This window comes from Oncorhynchus tshawytscha, linkage group LG07, assembly GCF_018296145.1.
Source record: "Oncorhynchus tshawytscha isolate Ot180627B linkage group LG07, Otsh_v2.0, whole genome shotgun sequence".
NCBI classification, from domain to species: domain Eukaryota; kingdom Metazoa; phylum Chordata; class Actinopteri; order Salmoniformes; family Salmonidae; genus Oncorhynchus; species Oncorhynchus tshawytscha.
The window spans coordinates 50434113-50452540 of NC_056435.1; the positions used below are offsets into that span (position 1 = coordinate 50434113).

General features: G+C 42.7%; 1 protein-coding gene across 6 annotated transcripts in view; it reads left to right on the forward strand.

The window, feature by feature from the left end:
* Positions 1-18428, forward strand: part of LOC112254760 (engulfment and cell motility protein 2) — a 40194-nt gene that overhangs the window by 16289 nt on the left and 5477 nt on the right. For 3 of the 6 annotated variants that reach the window (XM_042324580.1, XM_042324581.1, XM_042324584.1), the window contains 14 exons: positions 982-1133; positions 1441-1519; positions 8475-8510; positions 8837-8887; positions 9625-9747; positions 9877-9996; positions 10217-10321; positions 10569-10677; positions 10908-11044; positions 11323-11486; positions 11645-11757; positions 11909-12016; positions 12363-12445; positions 14262-14339. In XM_042324580.1, the coding sequence (XP_042180514.1) occupies positions 982-1133; positions 1441-1519; positions 8475-8510; positions 8837-8887; positions 9625-9747; positions 9877-9996; positions 10217-10321; positions 10569-10677; positions 10908-11044; positions 11323-11486; positions 11645-11757; positions 11909-12016; positions 12363-12445; positions 14262-14339 (1458 nt within the window). The remainder of the gene's footprint in view (positions 1-981; positions 1134-1440; positions 1520-8474; positions 8511-8836; positions 8888-9624; positions 9748-9876; positions 9997-10216; positions 10322-10568; positions 10678-10907; positions 11045-11322; positions 11487-11644; positions 11758-11908; positions 12017-12362; positions 12446-14261; positions 14340-18428) is intronic. The other 3 variants (XM_042324582.1, XM_024427585.2, XM_042324583.1) reach the window with 3 other exon arrangements.

Here is an 18428-nt window from a genome sequence, read left to right on the forward strand (position 1 = left end):
GTGTTTAGTCCCAGGGTCCTTAGCTTATTGATGAGCTTTGAGGACACTATGGGGTTGAACGCTGAGCTGGAGTCAATGAACAGCATTCTCACATAGGTGTTCCTTTTGTCCAGGTGGGAAAGGTCAGTGTGGAGTGCAATAGAGACTGCGTCATCTGTGGATCTGTTGGGGAGGTATGCAAATTGGAGTGGGTCTAGGGTTTCTGGGATGATGGTGTTGATGTGAGCCATGACCAGCCTTTCAAAGCACTTCATGGCTACAGACGTCAGTAGTCATTTAGGCAGGTTACCTTAGTGTCCTTGAGCAAAATCTTAATACATGTTGGTATTACAGACTCGGACAGGGAGAGGTTGAAAATGTCAGTGAAGACACTTGCTAGTTGGTCAGCGCATGCTCGCAGTACACGTCCTGGTAATCCGTCTGGCCCTGCAGCCTTGTGAATGTTGACCTGTCTAAAGGTCTTACTCACATCAGCTGCGGAGAGCGTGATCACACAGTCTTTCGGTACATCTGGTGCTCTCATGCATGTTTCAGTGTTATTTGCTTCGAAGCGAGCATAGAAGTAGTTGAGTTTGTCCGGTAGGCTCGTGTCACTGGGCAGCTCTCGGCTGTGCTTCCCTTTTGTAGTCTGTAATGGTTTGCAGGCCCTGCCACATCCGACGAGCATCAGAGCCGGTGTAGTACGACTCGATCTTAGTCCTGTATTGACGCTTTGCCTGTTTGATGGTTTGTCGGAGGGCATAGCGGGATTTCTTATAAGCTTCCGGGTTAGAATCCCATTCCTTGAACGCGGCAGCTCTAGCCTTTAGCTCAGTGCGGATGCTGTCTGTAATCCATGGTTTCTGGTTGGGGTATGTAGTCTTAATCTCAAACCTTAGTAAATCAGCTTTCAAAACTACCTCATAAACCTAGCTGTAATCAACAAGCCTCTAGAATTAGGTGTCCATTTTAATGGAGTATTTCCCCCTCCTGTCTGGTCAGATTGCGAGCTACGTGAACCAGCCGATGGTAGACGTATCCATCCTGCAGCGCTCATTAGCCATCCTGGAAAGCATGGTCCTCAACAGCCACAGCCTCTACCACCGGGTGGCGCAGGAGATCACCGTTGGACAGCTCATCGGGCACCTGCAAGTGTGAGCACACACACACGCACTGGGGCCTCCCACATACAGCTGTGTGGGGGATGTAGCCTGAGTTAGTATGTAGAAATGTAGTGGCGTAACTAACTAACGTCAGTGCAATAGAGCGTAGATGACAAGCCTTGCCTTGCTCTGCCTCCTTGTAATTATGACTAAGCTTAGAAGTGTAGAACCCCAGACTAATACTGAGTACTGTACTTATACACTTAACCAGTGGCAACTTAATGTTTTTGTGCCCATGTGAGAATTCCTAGAACCAGATGCTTCTAACTGGTGTTGCTGTGTCTGATGTGACTTTTAGGTCCAATCAGGAGATCCAGACATACGCCATCGCACTCATCAACGCCCTCTTCCTCAAGGCACCGGAGGACAGGCGGCAGGTCAGTACAGTACCTGCTCACCAGCACACCGGAAGGGTCCTCTTACAAAATATTTATACTTAACTACGATCACTCATACATGAATACCACCTATAAAGGTTAGACAAGACAAGACACACATCAAGGGTAATGTAATACATATCTCACTGTTACATCACACTTCATGGTCACTCACACATATCATGGTCAGTAATAAATAACCCATGTCATATAGGCCAACCCCACTGTCACCAAGTTTAATGACCTCTGGTCATTCTGTGCTCAGCTCTCTATGCTTAGTTATTCCACCTATTTTCACCTTAGTCAGTCCATCTATTTTGCTTATTGAAGAAAGTCTTTACCTTGAAATGTGCACACACAATATGAAAGGTGGTGTTCTGCCACCTCTGGTCTCTTGGCCCTCCCACCTCTATGGGAGGGCAGCTCCCACTCAGCCCAGTCCAAGCTCTTCTCTGTCTTGGCACCCCAATGTTGGAACCAGCTTCCCCCTGAAGCTAGGACAACCAAGTCCCTGCCATCTTCCAAAAACATCTGAAACCCCTAGCTCTTTGAGGAGTATCTTAAATAATCCTACAGCACCCCCCACCTAGCTATTTTAAGATCTTAACAGTAAGTCGCTATAGATAAGAGCGTCTGCTAAATCACTAAAATGTTAAATGTTATACATCATAAAGTAAACTGTCAAGAAACCACTCTACTCTGAGAAACAGAGTAAAACTGCCAGACCGACAGGCAGTATGTGTGAGACAGATGTGGATACAAGAGTTTGTGTACTATGACATCATGTAGGAAGTCACCCACGCAATACTTTCTTCTCCTACATCCTGTCTGGTAGATGCATGGGAAAAAGATAAAACATTTTGATTTCCAAATTTGACATCATGCAATTTAAGAGGCAAGCTATTTTAAATTTGATGTCACACTGTGATTTCCAAATTTAAAAAAATTAATTATTGTCAGACTCAGAACTTTATCGAAATACACTGAACAAAAATGTAAATATAATATGTAAAATGTTGGTCCCTGTTAGTGAGCATTTCTCCTTTGCCAAAATAATCAATCCACCTGACAGTTGTGGTATATCAAGAAGATGATTAAACAGCATAATCATTACACAGATGCACCTTGTGCTGGGGCAATAAAAGGCTACTCTAAAATGTGCAGTTTAGTCACAACACAATGTCACAGATGTCTCAAGTTTTGAGGAGTGTGCAATTGGCATGCTGACTGCAGGAATGCTCACCAGAGCAGTTGCCAGAGAATGTAATTTTAATTTCTCTATCATAAGCTGCTTCCAACATCTTTTTGGAGAATTTGGCAGAACGTCCAACCAGCCTCACAACCGTAGACCATGTGTAACTACGCCAGCCCAGGACCTCCACATCTGGCTTCCTCACCTGCAGAATGGTCTGAGACTAGCCACTTGGACAGCTGATGAAACTGTGGGTTTGCATGACCAAAGAATTTCTGCATAAACAGTCAGAAACCGTCTCAGGGAAGCTCATCTGCTTACTCGTCGTCCTCACCAGGATCTTGGCAAATGCTAACCTTCGATGGCCACTGGCATGCTCCATGGTCACTGGCACGCCCCATGGTGGCGTTTGGGTTATGGCATAGGCAGGCATAAACTATGGACAACGAACACAATTACTTTTTATCAATGGCAATTTGAATGCACAGAGATACCGTGACGAGATCCTGAGACCCATTCTCATGCCATTCATCCACCGCCATCACCTCATGTTTCAGCATAATGATGCTGAACATCTAGGAGCAACAACGGCTCAGCCACGAAGTTGTAGGCCAGACAAGCTCACAGAACGGGATCAACGAGTGCTTAAGCGGGAGTTCCAAACTGCCTCTGGAAGCAACGTCAGCACAAGAACTGTTTGTCGGAAGCTTCATGAAATGGGTTTTCATGGCCGAGCAGCCACACACAAACCTTAGATCACCATGCGTAAAGCCAAGCTTCGCCTGGAGTGGTGTAAATCTCACCGCTATTGGACTCTGGAGCAGTGGAGGTGCATTTTCTGGAGTATTGAATCGGGCTTCACCATCTGACGCATCTGGGTTTGGCGGATGCCAGGAAAACGCTACCTGCCCCAATGCATAGTGCCAACTGTAATGTTTGGTCGAGGAGGATTAATGGTCTGGGGCTGTTTTTTATGATTCGGGCTAGGCCCCTTAGTTCCAGTCAAGGAAAATCTTAACGCTACAGCGTTCAATGACATTCCACACGATTCTGTTCTTCCAACTTTGTGGCAACAGATTGGGGAAGGCACTTTCCTGTTTCAGCATGACTATGCCCTCATGCACAAAGCGAGGTCCATACAGAAATGGTTTGTCGATCTGTGTGGAATAATTTGACTGGCCTGCATAGAGCCCTGACCTTAACCCTATCAAAGACCTTTGGGATGAATTGGAACACCGACTGCGAGCCAGAACTAATCGCCCAACATCACAGCCCGACCTCACGAATGCTCTTGTGGCTGAATGGAAGCAAGTCCCTACAGCAATGTTCCAACATCTAGTTGAAAGCCTTCCCAGAAGAGTGTAGGCTGTTGTAACAGCAAGGAAGGAACTCACTCCATATTAATAGCCATTATTTTGGGAAGAGAAGTTTGACGATCAGGTGTCCACATACACTACATGGCCAAAGGTATCTGTGACCAACAGATGCATATCTGTATTCCCAGTCATGAAATCCATAGATTAGGGCCTAATACATTTATTTCAACTGACTGATTTCCTTACATGAACTGTAAGTCAGTACAATCTTTGAAATTGTTGCGTTTTTATTTTTGTTCAGTGTAAAATATTTATTTGACAAAAGTAATAAAGTGCAGATATCATATTTTGAAGTGCAAAGATTAAATTTGACATCCAACCTACATGCATACTATTCATACAACCAGAGGAGCAGGTCAGTCTGAGCTGTCCTTCGGCTCTAGATTCCATGCTATGCTGTACTGTGCTCTGCTGTGCATGCATTGCCACACAACACTGCATTGTTGTACATCTCATTCAGTGCTGTGCCATACTACGCTGTTGTGTCTAGAGGTCGACCTACTATGATTTTCCAACGCTGATACCGATTATTGGAGGACCAAAAAAGGCAGATTTTATTTTTTTATTTTCTATTTTTTTATATATTTTTTTAAATGTATCTATTTGTAATAATGACAATTATAACAATACTGAATGAACACTTTTATTTTAACTTAATATAATACATCAATAAAATCAATTTAGCCTCAAATAAATAATGAAACATGTTCAATTTGGTTTAAATAATGCAAAAACAAAAGTAAAAGTGCAATATGTGCCATGTAAAAAAGCTATCGTTTAAGCTCCTTGCTCAGAACATGAGAACATATGAAAGCTGGTGGTTCCAGCTTGGTTAACATGGTCAACATGAGTCTTCAATATTTCCAGGTAAGAGGTTTTAGGTTGTAGTTATTATATAGAAATTATAGGACTATTTCTCTCTATACTATTTGTATTTCATATACCTTTATACCTCATATTTCATATACCTCATATACCTACTATTGGATGTTCTTATAGGCACTTTAGTATTGCCAGTGTAACAGTATAGCTTCCGTCCCTCTCCTCCCCCCTACCTGGGCTTGAACCAGGACACATCGACAACAGCCACCCTCGAAGCATCATTATCCATCGCTCCACAAAAGCCGCGGACCTTGCAGGGCAAGGGGAACAACTTCTTCAAGGTCTCAGAGCGAGTTACGTCACCGATTGAAACGCTATTAGCGCGCACCCCTTTAACTAGCTAGCCATTTCACATCAGTTACACCAGTCTAATCTCGGGAGTTGATAGGTTGATAAGTCATAAACAGCTCAATGCTTGAAGCACAGGGAAGAGCTGCTGGCAAACACACGAAAGTGCTGTTTGAATGAACGTCCCACCAGGCCAACATCCGGTGAAACTGCAGAGAGCTAACATTTTAAATACATCATTCGTTGTATTAAACATTGTTGTAAATACATGTATCTTACATCATTTAAAAGATGAACGTCTTATTAATCCAGCTGCTGTGTCAGATTTCAAAAGGGTTTACTGCAAAAGCAAACATGCGATTTTCTGAGGACGGCGCCCCACACACACAAGTATCACTAGCATTTTCCAACCAAGCATTAGCGTCACGAAAGTCAGAAATAACAATAAAATCACTTACCATTGAAGATCTTCTTCTGGTGGAAATGCCAAGTGTCCTAACTACACAGTGAATGTTCGTTTTGTTTGATAAAATCCATTTTTATAGCCTAACACGAAACATTTGTTAACCTGTTGCGTCGTGATTTCCGTCTCATTCAACTTTGGACGAAGCGTTCGTGGTAAGTACACACACTAAACAAACGTTTATCCAGTCATGGTTGGTTTCATTGCAATCCTCTGGTTGTTACTAACACAACCATACATGATGGTTCTTTTCCCGGGTCGTATTGACCGAAACAAACCGATTTGAAGACACCAATCAATGACCTCATTGCGCACCAATGGTAGGACCGGGCTATGGTTGATTGACTGTATTTTAGCCCAATGACCACTGTCATCTTGCAATCTAGCTTGGAAGATAGCCAATGAGCTGAGGTAAACGGCAATATGTAATGGTTATACGTTCGAAGACCAGCCTTTGTCGTAAACTCTGGCGTAAAAGAGGTTCATTCGCCATTGCAAATCCTACTTGACGGAGCCACGAGTGTAACGCATAGCAGTACATATTCAATAGCATTTTCAACAAGTTTATATATTTAAATTATGGCGAATAAATCAGGTCATTCAAAGTCTAGGTATACAAGTCTGGACAGCCCCCTATCTCACAGCTAGCCTTCAGGGAGCTGCTCATCCAGGAGCATGCTATCTACAGCAAGTCCACTGCAGCACCTTCTGCTCCAACCAGTGGTGTTCACCTGCCCAGATTCATCTCTGCAGGCATGAATGTGCCTCAGGGCAAAAAGGGCACAGTAGGGAGACGTCGTTGTGCCCTTTGTCACAGGAAATGCCCCATCACCTGCACCACCTGTTCAGTAAGCCTCTGATTTACAGCAGAAAGAGACGGCTATAGGCCATGGCACCAGCAGCACAATATTGTGTAGAGGACTGAGGGTCTTCACAATATTGTAAATAGAAAATGTGTAAATAGTTAAGCTTGTTATTTTTTTGTATTTTTTTTTCATATATGTACACACACACACATTTTTGGGGTGTGTGTTAGAATAGCATTTATGTATTTTGTATATAGTTCTTTCCTTCAAAATGTATCACTGTACCAATTCGGCCACTTGGGTACATTTGTGTGGGACACCTGGGTGACTTCATACTCAATGCCATGTAGGTCGCTCATTTTTGAAGTTATCTGTCTAAAACTTTGCTCAGCTATTGTTTCCATCTTATGTTCTTCATTCAAACCATCCACAGCATCCTATCTGTATGTTTGGCTGTTCTTGGCCATTTGAAAGATGATGCAGCAACAATAAAAAACAGAACTTATATTTATTTCCTTGTAGTTTATTCTACCAGATCTATTGTGTTATATTCTTCTACATTCAATTCACATTTCCACAAAATTCAGAGTGTTTCCTTTCAAATGATATCAATAATATGCATATCCTTGCCTCTGGGCCTGAGCTACAGGCAGTTAGATTAGGGTATGTCTTTGGGTGGAAATTGAGAAGAGGGGGGGGGGTACCCTGAAGAAGTTTTAACTAAATATGCAGGTTTAAAAAAATATATACTTCTGTGTATTGATTTTAAGAAAGGCATTGATGTTTATGGTTAGGTACATCTGTGCAACGATTGTGCTTTTTTCGCAAATGCACTTTTGTTAAATCATCCCCCGTTTGGCGAAGTTGGCTGTCTTTGTTAGGAACAAATAGTCTTCATACAGTTCAATGAGCCAGGCGGCCCAAACTGCTGCATATAGCCTGACTGTTGCACAGAATTCAAGAGAAGTGACACAATTTCCCTTGTTAATAGAAATTAATGTTAGCAGGCAATATTAACTAAATATGCAGGTTTAAAAATCTATACTTGTGTATTGATTTTAAGAAAGGTGTTGATGTTTATGGTTAGGTACACATTGGTGCAACGACAGTGCTTTTTTCGCAAATGCGCTTTTGTTAAATCATCCCCCGTTTGGCGAAGTTGGCTGTCTTTGTTAGGAACAAAGTCTTCATACAGTTCAACGAGCCAGGCGGCCCAAACTGCTGCATATAGCCTGACTGTTGCACAGAATTCAAGAGAAGTGACACAATTTCCCTTGTTAATAGAAATTAATGTTAGCAGGCAATATTAACTAAATATGCAGGTTTAAAAATATATACTTGTGTATTGATTTTAAGAAAGGTGTTGATGTTTATGGTTAGGTACACATTGGTGCAACGACAGTGCTTTTTTCGCAAATGTGCTTGTTAAAACACCCGTTTGGCGAAGTAGGCTATGATTCAATGATAAATTAACAGGCATCGCATTGATTATATACAACGCAGGACAAGCTAGATAAACTAGTAATATCATCAACCATGTGTAGTAAACTAGTGATTTATGTTAAGATAGTTTTTTATAAGATACGTTTAATGCTAGCTAGCACCTTACTTTGGCTCCTTGCTGCACTCACATAACAGGGAGTCAGCCTGCCACGCAGTCTCCTCGTGGAGTGCAATGTAATCGGACATGATCGGTGACCAAAAATGACGATTTACTGATTGTTATGAAAACTTGAAATCGGCCCTAATTAATTGGCCATTTCGATTTAATCGGTCGACCTCTAGTTGTGTCACATACCGTTGTGCATTGCCATGCCATATTGTGCTGTGATGTGCTGTTCCTCACTACCAAGGTGTACTGTACCATGCTGTGTCTAGTGATGTGTGCACTCTTTGTTTCCATTGCCGTCACACCTGCACCCCTCCTCCCAACCCACCCCCCCCTAAGGAGGAGCATACTAACCCCCTGGACCAGCGGCTCACAGTGAGTACACATCATTCCACAATCCTTCACTCCATCCCCTCAACCCCCCCTCTTTCTTATCCAAAGGGTCCCCCTAGTTGTAGCAGCTGCATTCTGTACTTAGACATGTTTCACTGCTGTAAGGGTTTCAGATGATGTGACCCCACCCAAAAAACAGAATTGTAACAGTTATGGACCCCTTTCAGGGTTGTGTGAAATGGCTGTAAGCCTTTTCTCAAATTATCTTTTTGATATTGCTGTCTGGTAGTAAGCTTATTGGCCAACTATTTCCATACCAGGCCTCGCTTTTGAGTCTCACTGTATTTGTCCATCTATCTTCCTCTCAGGAGATGGCGAGCACCCTGGCACAGAAACACCTACGATCCATCATCCTCAATGTGAGTTTCAGGGAAAGCCTGAGTGTACTTGTCTTGGATGGCACAAACCAGAGCCACAACCAAACAGCCCTTCATAGTAACATGATGCTTTCTAAACAGCCCTTCATAGTAACATGATGCTTTCTAAATAGCCCTTCATAGTAACATGATGCTTTCTAAACAGCCCTTCATAGTAACATGATGCTTTCTAAACAGCCCTTCATAGTAACATGCTGCTTTCTAAACAGCCCTTCATAATAACGTGATGCTTTCTAAACAGCCCTTCATAATAACGTGATGCTTTCTAAACAGCCCTTCATAGTAACGTGATGCTTTCTAAACAGCCCTTCATAATAACGTGATGCTTTCTAAACAGCCCTTCATAATAACGTGATGCTTTCTAAACAGCCCTTCATAATAACGTGATGCTTTCTAAACAGCCCTTCATAATAACGTGATGCTTTCTAAACAGCCCTTCATAATAACGTGATAAACAGCCCTTCATAATAACGTGATGCTTTCTAAACAGCCCTTCATAATAACGTGATGCTTTCTAAACAGCCCTTCATAATAACGTGATGCTTTCTAAACAGCCCTTCATAATAACGTGATGCTTTCTAAACAGCCCTTCATAATAACGTGATGCTTTCTAAACAGCCCTTCATAATAACGTGATGCTTTCTAAACAGCCCTTCATAATAACGTGATGCTTTCTAAACAGTACAGATCCAGAACTCCTAATATGTCATCTTTCACAGCATGTTATCCGAGGCAACCGACCTATCAAAGCTGAGATGGCACACCAGCTGTACGTGCTGCAGGTGCTTACCTTTAACCTTTTGGAAGAACGGATGATGACCAAGATGGATCCCAGTGACCAGGTAAAATGACCAGAAACTAACAGAAGCGGTATTTTCTTTCGTTGGATTCCCTGAATCTTTAAGCTGAACCCTTTTAGCCTTATTCATACCGATTTTATGTTTTTATGTTCTGCCCTCATCCATCTCCAGGCCCAGAGGGACATCATTTTTGAGCTGCGCAGGATTGCGTTTGATGGGGAAAATGACCCTAGTGGCACAGAGAAGAGAAAGGCCATGTATACCAAGGACTACAAGATGCTGGGCTTCACTGTGAGTCCAGCTAGTGGGCTGTTTTCTTCTGTATAGCTCTCTAGAGGTGTTGAGTTGGAGTGTGTGTGGATGTATATTAAAGTGGCTGTTTGGGGGTCATAGAGGGATTGTTTGCTTCTGTAGAGGTGTTGTTTGGGTTGGTACAGCTGCTGCTCTCTAGAGGAGTTGTTAGGAGTTACGGTCTGTCTTTCATTGACTCTCATGTCGGTTGTCGCTCCAGAACCATGTGAACCCTGCCATGGACTTCACTCAGACCCCTCCAGGCATGCTGGCCCTGGACAACATGCTCTACCTGGCCAAGCTGCACCAGGACACCTACATCAGGGTGAGTCTGTGTGCTTCACAATTGGCACCCTATTCAGGGCACTATTTTTTTACCTATAGTGCATTAATTTTGACCATGGTCCTGGTCAAAAGTAGTGCACTATGTAGGGAATAGCTTGCCATTTGAGACGCAGGCTGTACCACAAGGTTTTCTGGAGAGAAAAAAAACTGAAAAAGTAATTAAAGATTTCAAATGGTCGAAATTCAGTTTTCCCAAGTATGACCATAGTGTGTGTTTCTCACATCAGATTGTTCTAGAGAACAGCAGCCGTGAGGACAAACACGAGTGTCCCTTCGGACGCTGTGCCATCGAGCTCACCCGAATGCTGTGTGAGATACTTCAAGTGGGAGAATTGCGTGAGTACAATGCTCCCACTTCTCATACATGGACTCAACACACCACAGATGGCTTTACGGCTGACATGGCATTCAAGCAAGCCTCAATCTGTTTGGAGCTTTCCAAGCTAATCAGAATGGCCAACCTCATGAGTTCTATTGTACATGTATCATCAGAGGGATAACTGATTCATTCTGTTCATGACAACCACGTTATAAGCATCCATTGTGTGTGTGTTCCCTCTCTCCAGCCAATGAGGGCTGCAACGACTACCACCCCATGTTCTTTACTCATGACCGGGCGTGGGAGGAGTTCTTCTGCGTCTGCATCCAACTGCTCAACAAGACCTGGAAGGAGATGAGGGCCACGGCTGAGGACTTCAACAAGGTCAGAGTTCAACCACCTAGAGGTCTTTGACCATCGCAGAATCTCTGAACCTCATAGGCTGAGTCACAATTCTCCACCCTTGTCCGGAAGTGTGCACTTGCACACTTTCTCGTATGGATTTTACAATGTGGAAACTCCCTCCAGCCAATGCTTACACCGATCCTATGCTTTTAAAGTGCACACTACTGGAAATTTGTGGAAATGTGGATGTAGACATTGGCTCTGTGTGGTTGACTGTGGTTGGTAATCCATTGTGTTGCTAACCCTTGGTTGGCCAGGTGATGCAGGTGGTTCGGGAGCAGATCACCCGGACTCTGGCTATGAAGCCCTCGTCCCTGGACCAGCTAAAAGGGAAACTACGAGGCCTCAGCTACTCTGAGATCCTGCGTCTGCGCCAGTCAGAAAGGATGAGCCAGGACGACTTTCAGTCACCACCCATCATGTCAGTCCCACATCCACGTTAACTCTTTGACTTTGGCAATCAGATTAGTCTGCCTCTGTGTTTGGCTTCTTAACCCCTCATGTTATTTTTTTAGCCTTGCCTCAGTCTTGTCTTGGTTTCTGTTCAATACTATGAGACCTACTGTGTGTGTGTTGCAGTGAACTGCGTGAGAGGATCCAGCCAGAGATACTGGAGCTGATTAAGCAACAGCGACTGAACCGCCTGTGTGAGGGAAGCTGCTTCCGCAAGCTTGGCAACCGCCGCAGACAAGGTGAGGACCTTACACACACATGCACAATAACAAATATGTCAACATTTGCCAGGAGTTTTAATACAAATATTTTCTTACTGTTGATTTACTTCATAGGACTGATCACTACCTTTGTCTTTATTCCTAACGTTGTCCTTTGTTTTGTCCTCAGAGAAGTTCTGGTTCTGCCGCCTATCTCTGAACCACAAGGTGCTGCACTATGGAGATCTAGACGAGTCTCCCCAGGGGGAAGTGCCTTTTGAGCTGCTCACCGACAAGAGTGAGTCTTCTGGCTACAACCCTCTGTCTCCCACTGACTCTCTACAGTGAGATTTGAGTGAGGTTGTCTATCTTAAAGCTCATCAGGTGAAGTCTCAAAATCACATGCAAAGGCATCAGCTCTGAGGTCTGTTGTAGGCTTCAGTTTTAGTTTTTTTTTAGGCAAAAGCCACACCTCATGTTGTTCTCAGTCTATCTCTGAGCTGATGTTGCACAGATATGGATGGCAAATAACCAAGTCTTAAAACGGACTGATCCACATCACGCCTAGATCTGTGGAACTGACCTAGATACATGCTTGTTTCATCTCTTTTTAATTTCCTGCTCTTTCTAATCTTCCCCTGCAGTCCCCGTGTCTGATATCAAGTCAGTGGTGACGGGGAAGGACTGTCCCCACATGAAAGAAAAGAGTGCACTGAAACAAAATAAGGTACTGTAGCCTACCAGCAGAGGGCATGCCTGTTAGTATGACTGATACAGTGGGGCAAAAAAGTATTTAGTCAGCCACCAATTGTACAAGTTCTCCCACTTAAAAAAATATGAGGCCTGTAATTTATCATAGGTACACTTCAACTATGACAGACAAAATGAGAGAAAAAAAATCCAGAAAATCACATTGTAGGATTTTTAATGAATTTATTTGCAAATTATGGTGGAAAATAACTATTTGGTCAATAACAAAAGTTTCTCAATACTTTGTTACATACCCTTTGTTGGCAATGATAGAGGTCAAATGTTTTCTGTAAGTCTTCACAAGGTTTTCACACACTGTTGCTGGTATTTTGGCCCATTCCTCCATGCAGATCTCTAGAGCAGTGATGTTTGTTTTGGGGCTGTTGCTAGGCAACACGGACTTTCAACTCCCTCCAAAGATTTTCTATGGGGTTGAGATCTGGAGACTGGCTAGGCCACTCCAGGACCTTGAAATGCTTCTTACGAAGCCACTCCTTTTTTGCCCGAGCGGTGTGTTTGGGATCATTGTCATGCTGAAAGACCCAGCCACGTTTCATCTTCAATGCCCTTGCTGATGGAAGGAGGTTATCACTCAAAATCTCACGATACATGGCCCCGTTCATTCTTTCCTTTACACGGATCAGTCGTCCTGGTCCCTTTGCAGAAAAACAGCCCCCAAAGCATGATGTTTCCACCCCCATGCTTCACAGTAGGTATGGTGTTCTTTGGATGCAACTCAGCATTCTTTGTCCTCCAAACACGACGAGTTGAGTTTTTACCAAAAAGTTATATTTTGGTTTCATCTGACCATATGACATTCTCCCAATCTTCTTCTGGATCATCCAAATGCTCTCTAGCAAACTTCAGTCGGGCCTGGACATGTACTGGCTTAAGCAGGGGTACACGTCTGGCACTGCAGGATTTGAGTCCCTGGCGGCGTAGTGTGTTACTGATGGTAGGCTTTGTTACTTTGGTCCCAGCTCTCTGCAGGTCATTCACTAGGTCCCCTCGTGTGGTTCTGGGATTTTTGCTCACCGTTCTTGTGATCATTTTGACCCCACGAGGTGAGATCTTGCGTGGAGCCCCAGATCGAGGGAGATTATCAGTGGTCTTGTATGTCTTCCATTTCCTAATAATTGCTCCCACAGTTGATTTCTTCAAACCAAGCTGCTTACCTATTGCAGATTGTCTTCCCAGTCTGGTGCAGGTCTACAATTTTGTTTCTGGTGTCCTTTGACAGCTCTTTGGTCTTGGCCATAGTGGAGTGTTACTGTTTGAGGTTGTGGACAGGTGTCTTTTATACTGATAACAAGTTCAAACAGGTGCCATTAATACAGGTAACAAGTGGAGGACAGAGGAGCCTCTTAAAGAAGAAGTTACAGGTCTGCCAGAAATCTTGCTTGTTTGTAGGTGACCAAATACTTATTTTCCACCATAATTTGCAAATAAATTCATTAAAAAATCCTACAATGTGATTTTCTGGATTTCTTTTTCTCATTTTGTCTGTCATAGTTGAAGTGTACCTATGATGAAAATTATAGGCCTCATCTTTAAGTGGGAGAACTTGCACAATTGGTGGCTAACTAAACACTTTTTTGCCCCACTGTATTTAACTACTAGCCCTTTCTCTTATTCATGTCAATGGTTATGGATTGCGTCCCAAATGGCAACCTGTTCCCTTTATAGTGCACTATTTTTCATCAGGGTCCATCCATGGAATATCTAGTCATCCTTGTGCATGCGGTTCGTATTAGAGTTGTGGACATGAAATGTGCTCTCTGCTCTGTGTGTAGGAGGTGTTGGAGCAGGCTTTCTCCATCCTGTACGATCCTGATGAAAATCTCAACTTCGTGGCTCCCAACAAATACGAGGTAAGCAACCCGTCTTATCCCTAGAATAAATACAACTCTGAAGACATGTACAGTCGAAGTCGGAAGTTTACATGCACCCTACCCAAATATATTTAAACACAGTTTTCACAATTCCTGACATTTAGGTCAGTTAGGATCACCACTTTATTTTCAGAATGTGAAATGTCAGAATAATAGTAGTGGTTTATTTCAGCTTTTATTTCTTTCATCACATTCCCAGTGGGTCAGAAGTTTAGATACACTCAATTGGTATTTGGTAGCATTGCCTTTAAACTTCTTATGGCTGAAATCCCGTTAACGAGATCGATTTGACAACAGCCAGTGAAAGTGCAGGGCGCCAAATTCAAACAACAGAAATCTCAATTCAAATTCCTCAAACATACAAGTATTATACACCATTTTAAAGATAAAGAACTTGTTGTTAATCCCACCACAGTGTCCGATTTCAAAAAGGCTTTACGACGAAAGCATACCATGCAACTATGTTAGGTCAGCTCCTAGTCACAAAAACATGGCCATTTTCCAGCCGAAGAGAGGAGTCACAAAAAGCAGACAGAGAAAATGAATCACTAACCTTTGACGATCTTCATCAGATGGCACTCTTAGGTCTTCATGTTACACAATACATGTATGTTTTGTTCGAAAAAGTTCATATTTATATCCAAAAATCTCAGTTTACATTGGCACGTTATGTTCAGTAATGTTTTGCCTCCAAAACATCCGGTGATTTTGCAGAGAGCCACATCAATTTACAGAAATACTCACCATAAACGTTGATGAAAGATACAAGTGTTATGCATAGAATTAAAGATATACTTCTCCTTAATGCAACTGCTGTCAGATTTCAAAAAAGCTTTGCGACAAAAGCACACCATGCAATAATCTGAGTACAGCGCTCAGCTACCAAACAGATACCCGCCATGTTGTGGAGTCAACAAAAGTCAGAAATAGCATTATAAATATTCACTTGCCTTTGATCTTCATCGGAATGCACTCCCAGTAATCCCAGTTCCACAATAAATGTGTTTTGTTCGATAAAGTCCATATGTCCAAATACCTCCTTTATGTTCATGCGTTTAGTCCAGTAATCCAAATGCACAATGCGTGAGCACTAAGTCCAGACGAAAAGTCAAAAGTTCTATTACAGTTCGTAGAAACATGTAAACAGGTGTATAGAATCAATCTTTACTGAAGCTTTATGATAAAAACATCATGTTTCAACCGGACAATTCCTTTGTCTTTAGAAATGAAAAGGAACAGAGCTCGTGCTCACGGCCCCGCGCGTGACTAAACTAATGGCTTTCAGCCAGACCCCTGGTTCAAACAGCTCTTATTCGGCCCCCTCCACAGTAGAAGCCTGAAACAAGGTTCTAAAGACTGTTGACATCTAGTGGAAGCCGTAGGAAGTGCAATTGGACCAAATTTGACACTGTATATTGGATAGGCAATCACTTGAAACTACAAACCTCAGATTTCCCACTTCCTGGTTGAATTTTTCTCGGGTTTTCGCCTGCCATACGAGTTCTGTTATACTCACAGACATCATTCAAACAGGTTTAGAAACTTCAGTGTTTTCTATCCAAATCTACTAATAATATGCATATCGTAGCTTCTGGACCTGTAGCAGGCAGTTTAATCTGGGCAAGCTTTTCATTTGAATGTGAAAATAGCTCCCCCAGCCATAAGATGTTAAATTGTTTGTTTAACTTGGGTCAAATGTTTCGGGTAGCCTTCCACAAGCTTCCCACAATAAGTTGGGTGAATTTTGGCCCATTCCTCCTGACAGAGCTGGTGTAACTGAGTCAGGTTTGTATGCCTCCTTGCTCGCACAAGCTTTTAAAGTTCTGCCCACAAATGTGCTATAGGATTGAGATCAGGACTTTGTGATGGCCACTCCAATACCTTGACTTTGTTGTCCTTAAGCCATTTTGCCACAACTTTGGAAGTATGCTTGGGGTCATTGTCCATTTGGAAGACCCATTTGTGACCAAGCTTTAACTTCCTGACAGATGTCTTAAGATGTTGCTTCAATATATCCACATAATTTTCCTGCCTCATGATGTCATCTATTTAGTGAAGTGCACCAGTCTCTCTTGCAGCAAAGCACCCGCACAACATGATGCTGCCACCCCTGTGCTTCACGGTTGGGATGGTGTTCTTTGGCTTGCAAGCCTCCCCCTTTTTCCTCCAAACATAATGATGGTCATTATGGTCAAACAGTTCTATTTTTGTTTCATCAGACCAGAGGACATTTCTCCAAAAAGTCTTTGTCCCCATGTGCGTTGTCTGGCTTTTTTAATGTCAGTGGCTCTTCTTCCTTGCTGAGCGGCCTTTCAGGTTATGTCGATATAGGACTTGTTGTACTGTGGATATAGATAATTTTGTACCTGTTTCCTCCAGCATCTTCACAAGATCCTTTGCTGCTGTTCTGGGATTGATTTGCACTTTTCGCACCAAAGTATGTTCATCTCTAGGCGACAGAACGCGTCTCCTTCCTGAGGGGTATTATGGCTGCGTGGTCCCATGGTGTTTATACTTGCGTATAATTGTTTGTACAGATGAATGTTGTACCTTCAAGTGTTTGGAAATTGATCCCAAGGATGAACCAGACTTGTGGAGGTCTACAATTTTATTTTCTGAGGTCTTGGCGGATTTATTTGGATTTTCCCATGATGTCAAGCAAAGAGGCACTGTGTTTGAAGGTAGGCCTTGAAATACATCCACAGGTACACCTCCAATTGACTCAAATGATGTCAATTAGCCTATCAGAAGCTTCTGAATTTTCCAAGCTGTTGAAAAGCACAGTCAACTTACACGGAAGCCAAACCGGCTGCGCGCGTGCGCCATCGTGCATAAATGTATTTTGTCCCCCCACACCAAACATGATCAGGACACGCAGGTTGAAATATCAAAACAAACTCTGAACCAATTATATTAATTTGGGGACTGGTCGAAAAGCATTAAACATTTTTGGCAATTTAGCTAGTTAGCTTGCACTTACTAGCTAATTTTTCCTATTTAGCTAGCTTGCTGTTGCTAGCTAATTTGTCCTGGGATATAAACATTGAGTTGTTATTTTACCTGAAATGCACAAGGTCCTCTACTCCGCCAATTAATCCACACATAAAACGGTCAACCAAATCGTATCTAGTCATCTCTCTTCCTTCCAGGCTTTTTCTTCTCTTGACATTATATTATGATTGGCAACTTTCATAAATTAGGTGTATTACCGCAACTGACCTCATTCGTCTTTCAGTCACCCACGTGGGTATAACCAATGAGGAGATGGCACGTGGGTACCTACTTCTATAAACCAATGAGCAGATGGGGAGGCAGAACTTGCAGCGCGATCTGCGTCAGAAATATAACTATTTTAGCCCTTGGCAACGCAGACGCGCAATGGCGCTTTCGAGCAGTGTGGGTACAATAATTGAATAACATAGTAGAGGTCGACAGATTAATCGGAATGGCAGATTAATTAGGGCCGATTTCAGGTTTTCATAACAATGGGAAATCTGTATTTTTGGACACCGACTTGGCCAGGGTTTTTTTCGCCGTTTTTTTTTTACACCTTTATTTAATCTTTATGTAACTAGGCAAGTCAGTTAACACATTCTTATTTTCAATGACGGCCTAGGGACGGTGGTTTAACTGCCTCGTTCAGGGGCAGAACGACAGATTTTCACCTTGTCAGCTCAGGGGATTCAATCTTGCAACCTTACAGTTAACTAGTCCAACGCTCTAACCACCTGCCTCTCATTGCACTCCATGAGGAGACTGCCTGTTACGCGAATGCAGTAAGCCAAGGTAAGTTGCTAGCTAGCATGAAACTTCTCATAAAAAACAATCAATCATAATCACTAGTTAACTACACATGGTTGATGATATTACTAGTTTAGCTAGTGTGTCCTGCGTTGCATATAATCGATGCTGTGCGTATCGTTGCTCCAATGTGTACCTAAGCATAAACATCAATGCCTTTCTTAAAATCAATACACAGAAGTATATATTTTTAAACCTGCATATTTAGCTAAAAGAAATCCAGGTTAGCAGGCAATATTAATCAGGTGAAATTGTGTCACTTCTATT